Source organism: Synchiropus splendidus, chromosome 3 (genome assembly GCF_027744825.2).
Source record: "Synchiropus splendidus isolate RoL2022-P1 chromosome 3, RoL_Sspl_1.0, whole genome shotgun sequence".
Classification (NCBI taxonomy): Eukaryota; Metazoa; Chordata; class Actinopteri; order Syngnathiformes; family Callionymidae; genus Synchiropus; species Synchiropus splendidus.
The window spans coordinates 35724957-35744169 of NC_071336.1; the positions used below are offsets into that span (position 1 = coordinate 35724957).

General features: G+C 56.9%; 1 protein-coding gene across 2 annotated transcripts in view; it reads left to right on the top strand.

The window, feature by feature from the left end:
- Window positions 1–19213, top strand: part of LOC128755362 (cadherin-6-like) — a 41724-nt gene that overhangs the window by 15144 nt on the left and 7367 nt on the right. For both annotated transcript variants that reach the window (XM_053858706.1, XM_053858707.1), the window contains exons 2-7: window positions 2371–2698; window positions 8398–8692; window positions 11961–12080; window positions 13618–13785; window positions 15925–16112; window positions 16903–17156. In XM_053858706.1, coding sequence (XP_053714681.1) covers window positions 2468–2698; window positions 8398–8692; window positions 11961–12080; window positions 13618–13785; window positions 15925–16112; window positions 16903–17156 — 1256 coding nt within the window. In that variant the 5' untranslated portion in view covers window positions 2371–2467. The remainder of the gene's footprint in view (window positions 1–2370; window positions 2699–8397; window positions 8693–11960; window positions 12081–13617; window positions 13786–15924; window positions 16113–16902; window positions 17157–19213) is intronic.

Sequence of the window (19213 nt, forward strand, 5' to 3'; positions counted from 1 at the left end):
GGAAGAGAGCGTCACCAGTCCACCCGAGGGAGCGGCTGATATTTTCTGAGGCCTACAGCTAATCGATCCCTGCGAGTCCCACACGCTCCTCAGCGCCGTCAATTAAGTCAATTCACAAAGTGGTGTCAGCTGGGAGTCGGTGGGGGGGTCTCTCCACGGGTGTGATTAAGAGGCTCCACAGCCCGTCTCACTCACCTGCCCCCCCCGGAGGAGGCAGAGGACACATGCAAAGTGACCACCAGCAGAGTCGGCGCGGGGGGGAGGGGACGGGGGGGGGGGTCCGTAAACTGCAACGCGGGAGAGAAACGCAGGACTTCTCACCTCGAAGCATAAAAAAGTGCTGGGCTTCATGAGGGGAGCCGCTCTGCTGCTGGAAGACAAGCAGCGTCATGGATGGGCTGGTGTCCCGGCACGACTGCTGACGCCGCTCTGACAGGACGCCTCTCAGTCTCCTTCGTCCGACAGGAAGGAGACGCCTCTCCTTCCTGTCGGACGCCGCTCTGGAGACAACAGGGTTCAGGGTTCATGTGATGGACTTCCAGCGTTGGGCCCAAGCACGTAGCTGGTTCCGACCCGCCTCTTCTGGACTCACAGAGTTGGTCATCAGGAAACAGAGGTGGATCTTAACTCGGGTCTCGTGGTTGGGGGGTTCGATTTCAAGGTCTTCGTCTTTCCGGATCCTGCTTCCACCACTCGACCCGCAGCTGAAGCAGAGAGGGCTGATGGAGGTCCGGGGTGGAGTCAGAGGAGTATCGGGGTCCCGGTTGGAATGTGGGGTGTTTGCTTGACATTGATAGTTGAGGCTGATGTGGTGAGCTCCTCACTGACTGGTGAGGTGCCAGCTTCTCATCACTGCCGTGTTGCTCGCCTGCTGAACAAGTGTGAAAGTCGGCCTGAAGCTCCCTGGTGGATGGGGACAGTTCTCTCTCTGTCGCTGCCAACCTCACCTTCTTCTCTCTTCTCTCGCTCCACTTCCTCCGCGGCACGCAGACGACTTCATTCACATCCAGAGACTGAGCCTGCGCCCAACTTCAGGGGCGAGTCCCCCCACACACACACCCCCCGCCGCCCCCACGCCTTCTGAGCGCTGGCGATACGGAGGAGCGGCGCTCCCCAGCGGAGCCCCGATAACCCCCCCACTGCTGTCGAACACTGGCGGCCTGAATATCGCCGGCTGGAATAATGAGAACAAAAGCAGAATACATGGCCTTCTTTCTCCTGGCCCCCCGCCTCTCTCCCGCGGAGGATGAAGGACGGACAGAAGAGAGGGGGGCAGGAGGGAGCGTCTCGCAGGCCCTCCTCCATGTTCGCCCGCAGCCATTATGTTCGCTATCCTACGCCGATCTTGAGGTAATAAACGGGGGTTGACATTGCCCAGGGTCTCTGTTGCCATTCTGCCGGCTCCGATAACAAAGTGTGGCCGAGCAGATGAAGGAGGGAGATAAAGCAGCCGCGCCGCGCCGCGCCGACGCCCCAATAGAAGTCGGAGCTGAAGACCAGATGAACGCGCGTACGTCGACGTGTAAAACTGAGACCTGGAGCGTGACGTCCGTCAAGCTGCGTGAGTGGCAGGCGGCGTCCGCCGGTGAGTCTCCGCGAGGTCCGGGAACAGACGAGGTCCAGGTCACACATGAATGAACTTGAAGGAGTGCGACACTCTGGTCCGGAGGTCCGTCAACGTTGGGCTCAGAAAACTAGACACATCATAGTTGCTGTTTGGTGCCGCTGCTGTACGGGCCACGAGCCGAGTCTGTGACGTCCAGAACCACAGTGCAATCGACGGGTGAGGACTCACTCATTCATAAGACTCCTGTCAGTACCAGCTTCCAGAGTCCGCGAGATGGCGCTCGCCGCACCACGAACTCCAACAACTGTTCTAAAGAAGCCTGGCATCAGTCCAGATCTGAGAGCGCCACCTGCTGAGCTCAGAGGGCAGTGAAGCTGGTGGCCATGCTGGTCTTCCACTGACTGCTCTCTCGTCCAGAAGCAGGGACAGGAAGTGATGTCAGCAGGTCGCAGCTGATGTGAGTGGATTTTCAAATCTGCGTTGCAATGGCTGGTTTCAAAGCTGAGAGATGACGACGGTGCAGAAGCACGAGTCACTGACTCGAGTCAGCTAGTGACGGGTTTCGGGTCCCAGAAAAATCTACAGCAGCGCCACTTGATGCTGCCGGCTCTGACATTGGGGCTGGCATGGATGACCCACATGGCACCTTTAAACCACCCAAATCCATCTCTTCCTTTTCCTGCAGCTCAACATTCATAACTTCACTTCAGGCTCCTCAAAATTCCGCCTTTGCTCCTGCAGCTGAACGTCCTCAGATCACTTTTGCAACTTCCCGACTGACGCTGTGACTCTGTGTCCTCCAGGTTTGGTCCCAGCGTGAGAGCCAGGAGCCGCCTCCACAGCATGAGGATTCGCCCGAGACTCTGACCAGCCACCGCCGGACACCACGCTGCGACTGACATGGAGCGAAGGAAGGTCTGCCTGCTGATGGCGCTGTGGGCCATGCTTCAGCTCAGCTCACCTGGGTCTGGGCTCCGAGCCCCGAGGAGGACTACAGGGGGGCACAGGGCGGGTCTGACGGGGCAGGACGCCAACGGAGTGCCGCTGAGAAGATCCAAGCGAGGTTGGATGTGGAACCAGTTCTTTCTACTGGAGGAGTACACCGGGACGGACATGCAGTACGTGGGGAAGGTAGGACAACACCTCCAGCCGCACGGGCGCGCGAGCTCCATCGGCCTGTTTAAAGCAGTGCGACCCCTCTGGCTGCTCGTGAGAAGGTCCAGCAAGGTCCTGATCTGCAGTGAGGCTGGTGGAGAAAGAGCTGAGCCAAAAGAGATCCAGCTCTGCACTGAGGAGGAGGTCAGCCTCCAAGCGTTCTGAAGAGAAGGGAGTCAGGGTGTCTACTTCAGCTGCTGCCCCCTCGACCATCCATCATCGTCTCCAACCAAAAGCAAGACCATTTCTGTCTCAGAAAATCTTAATTCTGGCACCAGATCCACGTCCTTACAGACAGTTTGGTTGCGGCACAATACGCGGCACAATGCCGAACATCAATCCAGACAAAGTGGTTTGATGGCCGCCAGTTCTGCTGTTTGATCCACGTTCTCGCTTCATGTTCCGGCTCCCTTTCGCTCTCCTGGTTCTCCTGCGATCTTGTAATCCTTTTAGTCCGGGTCTCAAAGTCGGCCCGCTCTCCATGTAGCGGAATCTCATTTAGCTGAATGACTCCGTCCTCTGCGGTCACGCCGTCGGAATGCAAAGCACCCGGGTCCATTCAGGCCGCTGACAAAACCAGCCTTTCTTCCCCCCTCGCCCCGACCTTCCCGCCGACGACCCGCTATCTCCTCGATTACAGTAGGTCAGAACCGGAGAGCGACGTGTGGGTTTCCGCTGTGGTCATGCGGCTCATCCTTGTGTCCTCCCCACGGTCCTGGGCTTTCTTATTTCGTGGGACAGACTGAGGGAGCGGGGCTGGACCGGCGAGCAGGAAGCGCCGCTCTGGGACGCTGTGATGTGAGCGGACCGGACGTCGCGGTCGGCACGAGCTATGAAACCCAACAGACAGCCAGCGCACGCAGCCTGCAGACGACAGGACGGATCTGATATCAGCTCGTGCTGATATCCTCAAAAGCAAGGTTTGGGGACCCCTAGTGGCCGTTCCTGTCCCAGTAGCTGCCACAACTCCAGCCAGCAAACATCAGGTGGACCAAGTGAAGGCAGCTCCATGGCTGATCAGACGCTTTACATTTGGACTGGAACAGTGAGCTGTGACTCGGAACTGAGTCACCCGTCTTCTGTGGTTTTATTCAAGTGAGGGAGGGAAGTTGACCAAAGGATTCAAGAGAAAACCAGAATGAATGAGGTCAGAAAAATATATTAGAAAAAACGTAGATGGAAAAATAGAAGGCAGGAAAATGAAAACAAAAATGTACAATCGGACAGAGAAGTGAAATCAAAACTGAGGGTCAAATAGCTCTGGTCTAGGTAGGTGCTGGAGCACAGGCTCAGAGCTCCAGGCTGGTTGTTGTTGATCACTGAGGCTTTTCAGCTCGGGGTGGAATCCACAAGCTTCCAGCGTCCACAGGTTTGGAGAGGTGTAAATCAATGGCAGTGCGACCTTTGACTCGAGGGTCGGGGGCCGGATCTGACCCGCCACATTGTTCATGAGGTCCATAGGAGACGGAGGAGAGAGCCATGTTGAGTCAGTGCTCGACACTCTGATTTCCTCCCACGGTCCAAACTCGTCTCCGAACGGTCGTCTGTGAGTCCTCGTGACCTCTCACCCCGAGTAGCTGGGAGCGACCTGAGCCGCCTCTCAAGACCCAAATGAAGGTGGAACACGTCGAGTGAACAGTTTGGGTTTGGTGTCAAGGTCGCACAGGAGGTCAGCGGCGCGTCGGTGGCGCCACACGGGCGCCGGTGAAGGGCGGAGCAGGACTCCCGCTCGCAGGCTTGGTATTTTAACAAGAGTGCGAGCGAAGAGCAGCAAAGTGTCCAGGAAAGCTCGACATTTATCAGCGTGCAGCCGAGCGCCGCCGCTGCCACGCACACAGGACTGAGGCTCTTATCTGATTGTAATTACTGTTTGTTAATTGTTAGATAAAGTGGAGGAGATGAATTAGACCCCAGAGGAGGAATGGCGTCTGAGGGGGACGATCTGCGCGGCGCTCACCTTTCTTCCCCGGCGGGACGAGAGGGTGGTCAATGTTACGGACGGCGGCGTGACTCCCGACAAGACGGCTTTTGACTGGAGGGAGGACTCGGGAAGACCACCTGCCTCGCCAGTCAGCAACAAGTCAGCGAGAGAAATCCTCCAGAAACATCCCAGTCTGCAGGTGTCAGGAAGTCGGTTTCCCAGAACTGGCCGCCTCCCCTTTGTCTGGGTCACTCTCCTCCTGACAACACACGTGTGACGCGGCGCCCAAACAGGCCACGTCCTCGCGGCCCTGTTGACACCTGCCTCTGGATGAACTTCCCCCCACGACTCCGTGGCTCCCTTCAGTCGGCGCTGCTCCTCCGAGCTTCTCCGCCCGTGGTCCCAGTCTCTGCCTCCCACTGGAGGCAACAGAGACGCTCATTAGCAGGCGAGCGGCACACGAGGGGGCGGGGTCACCACCCAGGGGGAGGAGTGTTTGTTTATTTCATTATATGCTACTTTACCAAAGGGCACACGCATCCAGAGAGCAGCCTAATGGCCTGTGGTCGCCAGTGTCTCTGCGCTGCCTTCACATCTCATGAAGTATTTACCGCCCTGATAGACCCGCCGGGTCGGGCCTTGGGGCGAAGGGAGGGGGCGGCACTGCCCAGATAAACTCGCCAGGGCTACAGCAAGTCACACTGACCCGACTCTCAGACGGACCGGCAGAAAGAAACTGACTCCCATGGTTAGTCCTGACTGGATGGAGGACTCCAGTCTGCTCCAGGTCCTGAGCTGAGCCCAGAAGTCAGATTAATAGTTCCCAGTCCAGAACCTGCGGGCACAGACGGACCGGTGAGTTGCCCCCCTCTCCTCCCCCTCCTGATCCCCACCTGTCACCCTGGCAAACAGGTCCGCAATATGGCGCGCACCGGCGCCATGGCAACTCCTGCCTGATAGATATATAAACAAAACAATATTTTCGATAACAACCAAACAAAAATCACTCCACTCCGTCAAGGTCTAGAACGCCGACCCTCCGCAGGAGCCATCTTTGTTGAGAGAGAAGCGCTGACGCAGCAAAACACCACGGCGTCCGCGCCACAGCTCGTTCAAGTGCGACCGAGTAGCTGCAGCTTCCGCATCACCAAACATTCAAGAAGCTATTTTGGTTCCTGGTCTGAGGCGACCATCTGGTCAGGAGGAGGCGGCCAGTTCCCGCCGGCCCGGGACACGCGGCCCGACAGGCCAACCGGCCCCGGGCCGCCATGTTTCTGGCCCACGCCGAGCCAGTCGCCGCTCCACCGCACGTGACGGGTCATGTGACCGGAGCACGGCGACTCACCACTATATGGTGAAGAGTCACGTCAGTTACACAGTCAGGTTGATGGACGTCACACAGGTGACGAAAGGAAAAGAAATATCTTCTGTCGTTTCACTCAAGTGTGGGAGGAAGTCACAGATAAATAATATCAACAAAGGAGTGAAGAGACACCACCTTCACCTTCAGGCTGGTTGTTCTTCAGTCAATCAAACCTCACCTGCTGAACAGAGCAGCTTCACATCCAAGTCACATTTCCAATGTTAGTCACGTCTCAGTTGTTACAGGTTGAAGTTGGAAAAACCGCCACCTCGCTGGAGACTGTGTAGACATGACAACAAGGAACTAGAAACATGGAGCGTGGCGAGTCGGTCGCTCTCCGCGTGGCGAGTCGCTCGCTCTCCGCGTGGCAGCCGATCGAAGGGAAACATTTTACGACATGAGTGACGTCCAGACGGAGGGTGTCGCAGCCACAGCAGCGGTTTCCATGACGACAGGCGAGGTCTCATTTCCGGGGCCATAAACGAACTGGCGGAACCGTGCGGCTGCATCTGCTGCTGGTTTTTTGGCTCAGCAAAACCTCAACCGCGAGCTGCTGGTGACGTGAGGAATCGAGTCCTCCTCACCCCCCCACCCTGGTCATCGCCATGGCAACAGGGTCGAGGCTCCGCTGAAGGTCGTTGGTCCAGATGTTCCACCGCAGCTGACGTCCAGCAGGGGGCTCCCTGGTGAAGCACAGTCGCTGACTCAGGTCACCTGACAGGAAGTGGCCCTCACACGCTGACTTGCTGAGCTGGACAGGAAACTGGTCACCGGAAGTCCCACACTTATGAAGCTGCTTGGACTCTTCTTGACTCCTCGGGAAGTGGGTCTGACTCATGGACATCACACACCTGTGGGATTCCATCCGGCCTGCAGCAGTGAGACTCCACACTGACATGTGGCAAGTCACTGACTGGCAGAGTCAGAGCTGTTGGACTCGAGGAGGACTTCGCCGCAGCCACAGCTCAGACTCGCTCGGGCGGCACGTTTGCTAAATGGCAGCCGCGCGGGTCGTCATGGCGTCTGTCACCGCAGGGCCCTGGTGGCATTTGGCTCAGTTGCTGGCGGGTCTGCGGCGGAGTCCCAGTCCGGGACGTGCCAGAGGAGCCCGAGTCCTCCGCTCGTCCTGGCCCTGCTCTTTGATTTCCTCAGCAGCTCAGCCAGTGCTGACATTTCAGATCCATCCCCAAATCTCCCCGACATATTTATCTCTCATCGACCCCCCCCACCCCCCTCCCCCACTGGTGTGACACGGGGGGGGGGGGGTAAAGGGCAGAGGGAGGACGAACATGTCTGAGAAGTGGTGCGGCTCACGGCTGAGGTTTATTTTTACCATCAACTCTATTAATATTAATACGGCTAAATTAAGACGCCAGTGTTTTTGCTGAATCAGCTTCATTATTCATACAAACACCGCTGCAGCGATAAAACTTCTCTCTCCAACATAAAGCAAAAGTTGTTTTCAATTTCAAATCAAAACCCACAAAGAATTCCAAAGACAAATGTGAGAAAAGGTCTGTCCAGCGAGCGGGAGCGCGGGCCTCTTGGCTCAGCTGCTGCCCCCTCGATGCCCAGCAGATCAGCAGGACGCGACAAGCAGGAGGAGCGCGATGGCGCCCCCCTCCCTCCCCCAACAATCGAAGGCGTTTAAGACCAACGCATCAGCTCAATGAAACGTAAAGCCCCCGCTTCCGTACCGCCCCCTACCCCAGCCAGGATTTACGGCCCCTCCACGGCAAATAAATAAAGCGCCGTCCTGGGAATCGATGCGGCAGCTCAGCGAGGATCGATCAGTATTGGAGAGGCGATTAAAGCCCCGGGGGGAGGGGGAGGGGGTGGAGGGAGGGCTGGGCGGTCTTCACCCAGGAAGAGCCGTGACTAGCCACTGAACCCGCCACCATCACTGGGATCTTCTGAGCCCGCCCACTTCCTGCCCCCGAGTTCCACAAATAGACCTGTGATCCTCCTCGACTCTGACGAGACCTTTACTGTGAAGTCAACCCGGTCGACATCTGAGAGTCTCGCGTGACTGGGACTCACAAGTCAGTGTTTGGCCCGAGTCAGACACACGTCCTGTCTGATAACTCGAGCGTCTTCGCTCCAGTGCAACCGCCACTCGGACTGACTCAGTTACAACATGAGCCAGGAGGACTCGCTAACACATGTGTGACTCGGGAAGTTTGGTGACTTGACTGTTGTAGGATTCAGAGAGCAGGCACGTGTCGCTCAGATTGTTGAGCGGGTTTAACTCGATAGCTTGCAAAGTGGTGCTGACTTGAAGGTTAGCAAAGTACAACTTCAGTCTGACTCACGGTGACTAACCACCTCGAGTGGTGGAGGAGTGACTCGAAGCACGTGGACCTCTCCCTCAGCCCTCTTCTGCTCTTTCAGCTCCACTCGGACTCGGACCGAGGCGACGGCAGCACGCGCTACGTCCTGACGGGGGAAGGCGCCGGGACTCTGTTCAAGATCGACGAGAAGTCGGGCGACATCCACGCCACCAAGAGGCTGGACCGCGAGGAGAAGGCCTTCTACGTGCTGCACGCCAAGGCCGTCAACCGCTTCACCAACGAGGCGCTGGAGGGCGAGTCCGAGTTCATCATCAAGATCCATGACATCAACGACAACGAGCCGCGCTTCACCAGAGACCCCTACATGGCCCGGGTGCCCGAGATGGCCGACATCGGTGAGTGAGCCCGCCAGGGGGCGCCGACGTTCGCTCTCACACACGTTTGTCTTCCTATCTTAGTGAGGACCTCTCCCCCTGAACCTCACCGTCCCAAACACACGGTTGAACTGAACCTTGACTCTGAACCAGACTGGAGCCCAGTTAGAATCACCCAGCTGTGTGAACCCTCAAACTGAGGCTTGACCAAGTGAGGACCGGTTCTCACAATGAAGTACAAACACACACACACATCCACACGTTTGTATCGCTATCCTTGTGAGGACCTCTCCTGGCCATCACCCTTCCCCCAGCCTCGCCCCCTGAACACGCGGCTCACCTGGACCAGGACTCTGGACCAATCACCCTGTTATTTGAACTTTGAAGTTTTAACCCTTAAATTTCAGGCTGAACCTTGTGGGGACCGGCGAAAAATGTCCCCACAAGTACAGCTATGCAAGACAAAGACACACTTGCTGATAAACTGAGCGGTCATATCCGATTGAATGACACGGACTAGAAAATGGAAGGAAACCTGCAGCCACACTTGGGTTGATGCCGACTCACTGTCGAGTCGCATGGACTCACTGACACGAGCCCCACCCGCATTCTGCAACCAGAACGTCACCATAGGAACCGGATCAGTTTTGAGAGCCACTGACTCGCAGACTCGCTTCCTGCAGAGCCGAGTCAGCTCCAGCTCGATCACGACTCAAGTGCCTGCAGCAGCCGTTCACGAGTCGGCACAGTTGCCGCCTGTGGTGGACCCTGAGGCACGTATGAGACAGCGAGGCGGTTTGTCCTCCCGAGTTCCTGCGAAGACGTTTCCACTCGCTGAGTCGGTCCGGCCAGTGAAGGACAGTCAGCCGGTCACGTTGGAGAGTCAGCCACTCGTGCTCTGCCAAGCGATGACATCACGGCTGACTTGTTGCCATGGTCACCCACACTGCCCTTAGATCAGGTCCGTCCTCTCTCTCTCTCCGTCTCCCACAGCCCGAGTGACAACTCTGTCACGTGTCGCCGCAGAAACGTCCCACGGTCCCTGAAGCAGCCCAACAGAGACGTCACTCCACCTTTAGTATCGATCAGTGTGTAAAAATAACTCGCCTGAAATGTTGATCTTATCCGGGCCTGCACCTGGTTTATATGTATTGTGGGGCCGTTTGGCCGGACGCCACAAGGTCAAGCCTCAAGTTAAGGGTTCCAGTGTGGTCCAGGTGAGCCATGTGTGTTGGACTGGAGAGCTTGGTGTGGTGACGGAGGGTTCGCCAGGGGGCGCTGGAGGCTCTCCCTCAGTGCAAAAGACTGGAGTCACGAGTCTGAAAGTAGGGCCGACTTGAGCAGCTGCTGAATCCCACACATCTGACCGAGTCTCAGTCAGTTTCTTCCACTTGATCACAGGAAGTGGATCTGACTCACGTAACCACCGAGTCTCACATATCTGAGCGAGCCCAGTGGTCTTCAATAAAACAAGTCGGTCTGAGTCACACACGTGACTGACTCTTTAGTCAGTCACGTGTGTGAGACTTGTTGAGTCTGACTCTTCTTATTGATGCCATTCTGAGGTCATTCAAGTGCGAAGTGAACCCTGCAGATATGAGTCTCTTGCTGTGAGTCAGAGTGGCCGTTTCGCTGGTCCCCACAAGGTCAAGTCTCTCCGTGAGGATGAACACTTCAAAACAACTGGGTGATTCTAGCTGGTTCCAGTCTGGTTCAGGGGTTTATGGGGAGAGGCTGGGGAGAGGGTGATGGCCAGGAGAGGAGGTCCCCACAAGCACAGCGATACCAGTCAGGGTGTGCAAGCGTGTGTGTTTTATTAACATTTCTCCGGAACATTTCTTTGATCAAATTCCCAAATCCTGCATGGTTCCCCCCACACGAGTCCTTGCTCAGCACTGGTGGGAGGCTTGTTGCCAGGATCCCTGACATGATTCCAGAGCTGTCGCGGGGTCATTATTGCACAGTTCTATATTTATCGCACTTTGCCATTAAATATTTCTACTCAATTAATTCCTCTCTGCACGTAATGAGGCAAGGCTTGGCCCCGCGAGGCGCCGTTTGGGAGGCGGCACTTGGCCGCAGCGCGTCCCTTTGTTCTGGAGAGAAAGGAAGGTTGGGCCTCCGCGGAGAGGGGGACGGATCACACACGCCGTCAGTGATTCGGCTGCTGCAGATGGGCCGATACGCTAATAGGCTTCTGGGGGTTTGGCGGTTTCATGGAGGAAAGAGGCGCATTAGGAGTTATCGATCGCGTTGGGAATCGATGACGGTGGCCGGGGCCCCAGATCGGCTCCGATAATGGGCCGGGACGGAAGGGATCAGTCATGTGACCAGAAGTGAGGCTGCATCAGCTCAGGCGATTAGCTCCGGCACCATGGTCGATGGGTCGCTGGCGTCGGAGGACAGAGCGGCTGGGACTCGCTGAGTCCAGGCCTTTGAGTCCCACAGTGCAAGTCTCTAGTCACGTTCAAGTTTTACAAATGTGGTGAAGGAGGGTTCGCCAGGGGGCGCTCCCCGCCTCGAGTCGCTAGCCAGGGCATCTGACCGAGTCTCAGCTGCCACACAGCAAATATGTTCCTGGGTCACTTTCTTTAACTTGAACACAGGCAGTGGATCTGACTCACCCAAGAACTGAGTCTCACACATCTGAGTGAGGCCATTGGTCTTGAATAAAAAGTCGGTGTGAGTCACACACACATGACTGATTGCTTAGTCAGTGTGAGACTTATTGAGTCCGACTCTTTTCATGTCCGCCGTTACCAAGACTCACTCAAGTGTGAAGTGAATCCTACAGATGTGAGTCTCTTGCTGTGAGTCAGAGTGGCTTGAACGGGTCACTGGGGAAGGAGTCAGTCGAACATGAAAGGACGTTCCTCGTGGTGGTTTGAAGGACTTGGGAGGAGACTGTCCCAGCTTCAGCCAGAAGGTGGCGCTTGTGGTAGCCTCCTCGCCGCGTGGCGCGTCCGTTGAGGCGGTGGAGTAAGTTTAGCTCAACAGCAAGATTGATTTAGCTCGCGCTGTGGAGCTAAACAACTCCAACTCCTCTGATCGCCTCACACCGGAGAGGAGTCTTTCCATCGTCCAGGGTCTTTCTGAAGTCACTTGGAATCACACGTCAATCTTTAGCTTTGTGTTGCAGACTCTGAAGAATCTAAAATATAAGTCATATGTCATAGTTTTCCTACAAATGTGCTATTTCAGCCCATTTACTTGGCTCTTTCTCCACTCTGGCTGCAGAAGACTGGGCTGGTGTTGCTTGTCCTGTCTTCATCCGTGTGTGCTCCTCCAGGCACGTCGGTGATCCAGGTGACGGCGACGGACGCCGACGACGCCACCTACGGGAACAGCGCCCGGGTGGTCTACAGCATCCTGGAGGGGCAGCCCTACTTCTCCGTGGACCCGGAAACAGGTCAGTGTGAGAGCCCCAAAACGTCTCCTGGGTGGAGCTGGAGTCATTCATGTGCACCCTGGAACACGTGCTGCTCTCTAAACAAAAGGGAAACCACAGAAAGGCCATCTGCAGATTAGCGCAGGGATTAGCAGTAATGTGCTTCATCCCACATGTGGTACGTAAGCTGTCGTCCTCGGCACGCGCCCGGCCGCCCCACTTTGCTGCTGCTGCTGCGCGTGTGGTCATGTGAGGTCGCACACGCCGGTGGAACTCTGGGAGACGGCAGGGTACGGGTGGAGACGACCTTCTGCAGGTCAGTAACCAGAAGGCCGAGACGCGACACATCAGCGCCTCACAACGCCGCTAACGTTCCAGAGGGTCCAGTCCCTCCAGCAGGACCTTCAGACCCAGAAGGTTCTGGTCCAGACTCTCATTTCTCACCTCATCTCAAACTGCCTCATGGCCATAAAAACCTGGATGGATTGTCCCAAACTAAACAACAATAAGAGTGAAATCATCATTTTTGGACCAAGGCCCCTCCTCCGCCTCCTAGGACCCTTGTCAGACCATCGATGGTGACTCAGTCGTCCCCTCCCTGCAGGCCACAAACCTCAGCAGCATCATGGAGCCCAGTCTTTCCTCCAAATCTCACATCAACCATCTCACCACAACATCTGAAGTTCCGTTCCTCCCATCATCAGTCGAGCGACTCCTCCCTCACTGGGAGTGTCGCCTCGCTCCCCCAGCAAGCGGCTGCTTCTTGCCTTAGCTTCGCTCCATGTGACTTTAAAGCGCTGAGGTTTCCACAGAGCTAGTTTTAATTCCCGCCCGCCGCCAAGTCCTGGCTGCTTCGTCCACCTGCTCCTCTTTCATGAGGCATCAAACGAAAGCGCCGGGACGGATGACCCAACGGGAGCGGGGCCTCCGCGCCTGCGCTGCCAGTGACAGCTCTGACTCCAAAGCAGGGATCAAATGTGAGGTCGGAAGATGGCAGTCTTCCGTCTAACGACCGGGTAAACGGCGCCAAAGGCGCTTGGAGGGGGATGAGACCAGGAACATGAAAGCCTTGTCCGCACGGCCCTTTGGACCCATTAAACGATGAGACATGAGAATGTACTCCGGGCCGCCGGCACCGCCGACCTTTCTCTGATCGAGTGTTCCCGGCACTTTAATGAGCCTGTAGATGCATGAATCAGCGGAGCACAAGTTTGTTCCCATCATGTGTTTTAGGGAGGATGGTTGGGAACAGAAAGCAGCAAACAAGCGGCTGGAAGTCAGAAACTCTCGCACCTTTACTTTGAGCGGGTCTGGCTCCGAGTCAGCACCTGGTCCTGATGGTCACCTACCATCGTCCTCCTGACAGAGCCGGGCCTGCCTCATTGGGACACTGGTGCCTCGGAAGGCCTCGGCTAGTTGGGGGGATTTAGGTTCCACCAGCGGTAGGAGCTTTCACCGAGCTCCACCTGCTGACAGGCGCCCAGCGTGGGGCGTCCGCTGGACAGGCGCCATCCGCTGAGGACGGCGTGTTTGGACTGAGCCTCGGTGTCCTCCACAGGCCTGATCAAGACGGCGCTGCCCGGGATGGACCGGGAGGTGAAGGAGAACTACCAGGTGGTGATCCAGGCCAAGGACATGGCGGGCCAGATGGGCGGGCTCTCCGGAACCACCACCGTCAGCATCACGCTCTCCGACGTCAACGACAACCCGCCTCGCTTCACCAAGAGTAAGTCCCCCATCTGGTGTCAGTTTCCGTGGATTACGGCGCAGGCAGTAATTAAATGTAGAGGGTAGGACAGAGGGAGGGCATCAGATGTGGCCTGTAATCCCTCTCAAATAAAGACGTGGGCCACATTTATCGCTGCCTTGTTAAGTCTTTGACTCCATGAAAACCTCCGTTTCAGCATTTGTCCTCAGCGTTTCTCGGGCACCCGGGCTTTCTTTCCTCCTCTCCCTTTAATCTGGCTGCCGAATCGCACTGACAAATTTTCTTCCCCAAAACGGAGGACGGCAGCGCCTCATTCATCACCGCCTCTTTGGGAGACAGACGGGCGAGGGGAGACAGATGCCGCCAACTGACAATGAAGGCGCGGCGAGAGGAGGGACGGAGGAGGTGACGTGGGGGGGCAGAGGGAGGGAGCCATATTGCCGTGGGACACCCAGAGGAGACGGCGTGTCAGGACGTGATAGCATTGTCTGCCATCCATGCTAAATACCTGCTAGCGGAAGGCCCGGGCGGCGGGAGTCGCATGTCAGCTCCGGGTGTCACACAGACCTGCCGACTCAGGCGCTGCCAAAACACTGTCAGCGTGTTTTATGAGTGTGTCAGTGCTGTTTGTCTCTGCAGGCCGTGTGTGTATATATATATCAGCCCCCCGCCCCTCCACCGCTGCTATTTATTTAAGCATACAGCAGGGACCCGCCGCCGTCGATGACAGGCCGCCATCAATTCACACGCCTCACATCGCTGAAAATCGCTTCGGAATTTATCTTTCAGGTTAAAACCAGAGGGTTCAAAGATGAAACCGCTGAGGCGGGAACGCTGCCGAGCTCTGATTGGCTGCGACTCACCCGCGCGCACGGGCGCTCTCTGACTCCCCTGCCTCACAAACAGGGTCCTGATAAGTGCTCGGCTTCATGTCGTCGCCGGATGTCAAAGGTGCCGGATGGAGTTCTGTTTCAGCTGCCGCACCTTCTGCTAGAATTATTTTGGGGGCAATTTATTCCACACGGCTCACTAGAGAGTCGGGTCACAGCGCCGGGTTCTGTCATCGGCTGCGGCGAGGGAAGCGCGACGCCAGAGCAGAGAAGGCAGCGCTTTAGAAACGACTTAAAGCTCACGGTAAGAATAGGATAAGGATCTAGGAAAGGATATTTCAACGATACTCCTTCAAAACACTACCTTTCTTTCATGACCGTTCACGATGACGTACCGTCACATTTTTCCAACCCGTCACTTCCTCACATCCGTGGGTGGCTCTCTATTGGCTCCTGCAGCGGTCAATCCCACGTCAAACTAGTCTGCGGCTGTTCTGAATGTTCAGTGTTTCGGGTCGCAGGGAGACCCCTTGTGGTGTTCCAGTGCCAGACCTTTCTCTCGCTGCTTGAGAAAGTGAAAAGGAAAGTGCCCCATTTGAGTTCTTTCTTCATTCTGAAATAGTAGAGGGGAAAAACCAGATACTCTCAGATCAGCTCTGCACAAACGTGTCTGGACATCGGGCGGAGCTTGAGTTCGCGTGAGCGCTCACCAGCCCTTGCCACCTCATGCTGCGCGGGCGGCACCTCTGACCCGCCGCAGCCGTGTTTGACCCAGATAATTGATACGTTTCCATACAATCGTTTGGGATTGGAAGTTACGGCGGTTGCAAACCAGGGAACTTTAGTTTCCAGAGCTGGTGCTCTAACCGCCGTGCCACTGTAAAGCAGCATCAAAACATGTTTCTGTCGCGATAGAGTCATTTCAGTGACAAACCCAGCCCCAACAGCAGTAGCAGGCTTGGGCACCGGACCCCCTGAACATCTGTGCACGGGCCTGCTCACCGGTACCGGAGGACGGGATGGAGGCGAGACGACTGACGTGTGCGAGTCACTGCCGTGTCGTGATCTGTTTGCTAGCTCAACTAGCTCTGCGAGCCTCGGTTGCACCTTTGTTTCAAAAGAATAATGATCATAAGGTGAAGACAGACAGTGCATGCGGGGCCATTTGACTGCCTCTGTTACCATTTCGTGTTGTTCAATCGTGACATGTTGGGTTTTATCAGGGCATCACAGGACTGGCAGTCCTCAGTGAGCCGCTGTGTTTGGACTGAGGGAGGAACCTTAGATCAGACCTCTGTGTCACACGCTCCCCTTCTCTTCCGCGCAGCTGTGTACGACTTCCCCGTGCCCGAGTCCCTGGAGCTGGGCTCGGTGATCGGGGTGATCCGGGCCATGGACGCGGACATCGGGGAGAACGCAGAGATGGACTACAGGATCATCGGCAGCGACGGCCCGGGCACCTTCGAGATCACGGCCAATCGCTCGTCGCAGGACGGCGTCATCCGGCTGCGGAAGGTCCGTGAGTCCGGAGCGCAGGCGGCGGCTCCTCCGGCCTCTTGGCTCATCCCAGTTTGCCTGCGTGTCGATATCCAGACTCCGCTCCTCTTGAATTGATCTCTCTTGCCTGGTTTGGAGGCGTCTTCTGCGGCGCCTCTTCTCGCCCAATTATAACGTAACTCTGAGCAAAACCGTTTTTAAATTCAGAAACAAGCCTCCAGTACCTTCCTGCTGAGTCACACTCACGTTATTGTTCTCTTTAAAGCTCACTGCCTCACACACACTCTCTCTCTCTGTCCTTGTGGGGACCTTTCCTGGCCATCACCCTTTCCCCAGCCTCGAAACACGTGGCTCACCTGAACCAGGACTCTGGAGCAGGCAGGAACCCAGTTAGAATCACCCAGTTATTTTGAAGCTCTAATCCTCTGTTCGAGGCTCAACCTTGTGGGGTCCAGCCTAATGGTCCCCACAAAGTCATAGGGTAGAGTTTTGTCAGGAATTGGTCCCCACAAAGCAGGATGAACAAGTCCCCCCCCCCCCACACACACACACACGTGTGACTCCAGTTAAGGCACCTCTTTGCTGCGCACCATTATAAGTTCTTCTGACGTGACATTTAAATGACAGCTTTTCAAATCACTGAAGCTGCGACTCAGCAGAAAAGTGAAGTCTGAGCACATGGAAATGTAAAATGAGCCGTTCAAGAATGTGGGAGGAGGAAACGTGAACGGACCTGCGTGTGACCTTGTTGTGTCCTTGAGCGCCGCTCGGGTCGCCGTCTCAGCTCTCTGCTCTTCTGGCCTCACAGCCGCTGGACTTTGAGAAGAAGCGTCAGTACAGCCTCCGGGTCCAGGTGGAGAACGTCCACATCAACCAGCGCTTCCTCAACATGGGCCCGTTCAGGGACGAGGCCACCGTCAGGATCAGCGTGGAGGACGTGGACGAGCCGCCCGTCTTCGAGCGGCCGGGCTACGTGATGGAGGTGAAGGAGGACGCCGCCAGGAACACCATCCTGGGCTCGGTCAGCGCCTCCGACCCCGACATCAAGCACAGTCCGGTCAAGTACGTGAGCCGCTCTCGTGCGTCCATCAAACATCCAGTCATGAGAAACACAACAACCAGAAATCTCCAAGTAACCTGAGGACGGCGTGTTTGGACTGAGTGACTCGGGCGACTCAGAGGTGTGAGGCGGGATGTGACTCGGGTGACTCAGAAGAGTGAGGCGGGACGTGACTGGGGCGACTCAGGAGTGTGAGGCAGGACGTGACTGGGGCGACTCAGAAGAGTGAGGCGGGACGTGGCTCAGGCGACTCAGAAGAGTGAGGCGGGACGTGACTCGGGCGACTCAGAAGAGTGAGGCGGGACGTGACTCGGGCGACTCAGAAATGTGAGGCGGGACGTGACTCGGGCGACTCAGAGGTGTGAGGCGGGATGTGACTCGGGTGACTCAGAAGAGTGAGGCGGGACGTGACTCGGGCGACTCAGAAGTGTGAGGCGGGACGTGACTGGGGCGACTCAGAAGTGTGAGGCGGGATGTGACTCGGGTGACTCAGAAGAGTGAGGCGGGATGTGACTCGGGTGACTCAGAAGAGTGAGGCGGGACGTGACTGGGGCGACTCAGGAGTGTGAGGCAGGACGTGACTGGGGCGACTCAGAAGAGTGAGGCGGGACGTGGCTCAGGCGACTCAGAAGAGTGAGGCGGGACGTGACTCGGGCGACTCAGAAGAGTGAGGCGGGACGTGACTCGGGCGACTCAGAAATGTGAGGCGGGACGTGACTCGGGCGACTCAGAGGTGTGAGGCGGGATGTGACTCGGGTGACTCAGAAGAGTGAGGCGGGACGTGACTCGGGCGACTCAGAAGTGTGAGGCGGGACGTGACTGGGGCGACTCAGAAGTGTGAGGCGGGATGTGACTCGGGTGACTCAGAAGAGTGAGGCGGGATGTGACTCGGGTGACTCAGAAGAGTGAGGCGGGACGTGACTGGGGCGACTCAGGAGTGTGAGGCAGGACGTGACTGGGGCGACTCAGAAGAGTGAGGCGGGACGTGGCTCAGGCGACTCAGAAGAGTGAGGCGGGACGTGACTCGGGCGACTCAGAAGAGTGAGGCGGGACGTGACTCGGGCGACTCAGAAATGTGAGGCGGGACGTGACTCGGGCGACTCAGAGGTGTGAGGCGGGATGTGACTCGGGTGACTCAGAAGAGTGAGGCGGGACGTGACTCGGGCGACTCAGAAGTGTGAGGCGGGACGTGACTGGGGCGACTCAGAAGTGTGAGGCGGGATGTGACTCGGGTGACTCAGAAGAGTGAGGCGGGACGTGACTCGGGCGACTCAGAAGAGTGAGGTGGGACGTGACTGGGGCGACTCAGAGGTGTGAGGTGGGACGTGACTCGGGCGACTCAGAAGTGTGAGGCGGGATGTGACTCGGGTGACTCAGAAGAGTGAGGCGGGACGTGACTCGGGCGACTCAGAAGAGTGAGGCGGGACGTGACTGGGGCGACTCAGAAGTGTGAGGCGGGACGTGACTCGGGCGACTCAGAGGTGTGAGGCGGGATGTGACTCGGGTGACTCAGAAGAGTGAGGCGGGACGTGACTGGGGCGACTCAGAAGCGTGAGGCGGGACGTGACTCGGGACGTGACTCGGGCGACTCCTGAGGCGTCGCTCTTCACTTCAGTCGTAAACAGAACCAAACACTGAAACAGGACCAAGAGACTCAGAAACAAGAGGCTCCACACTCAGCTCCTCGCGAGGCAGCCGTCACTCCGGGGCATAAATTCTCTTTATTTGCTCTCGTTTGGTCCCGCGCAGCCTCATTAACATAATTGTGCTGTTAAAAGCTCCTCGTTATGACGCCTCGTTAAAAGTTGTGAAGGACGTTGGGCTTTACATGTTCAAAAACATCGTTAAACCTGAGCATGCTGGCCGACTGACGCGGCGGGGGAGTCGGGGCTCTGCGGAGATCAGGTCGCAGACTTTCCCTCATCTTTACGAGGCGGTGACGAGTCAAGGTCAGACATCTGAGGGCTCACAGCTCGAGTCAAACACTTCTGTCACCGAGGGAGGGGGAGGAGAGCAGAGAAGGCGACGTGAAGAGGGGAAAGAGGCCCAGGGTTCAGGG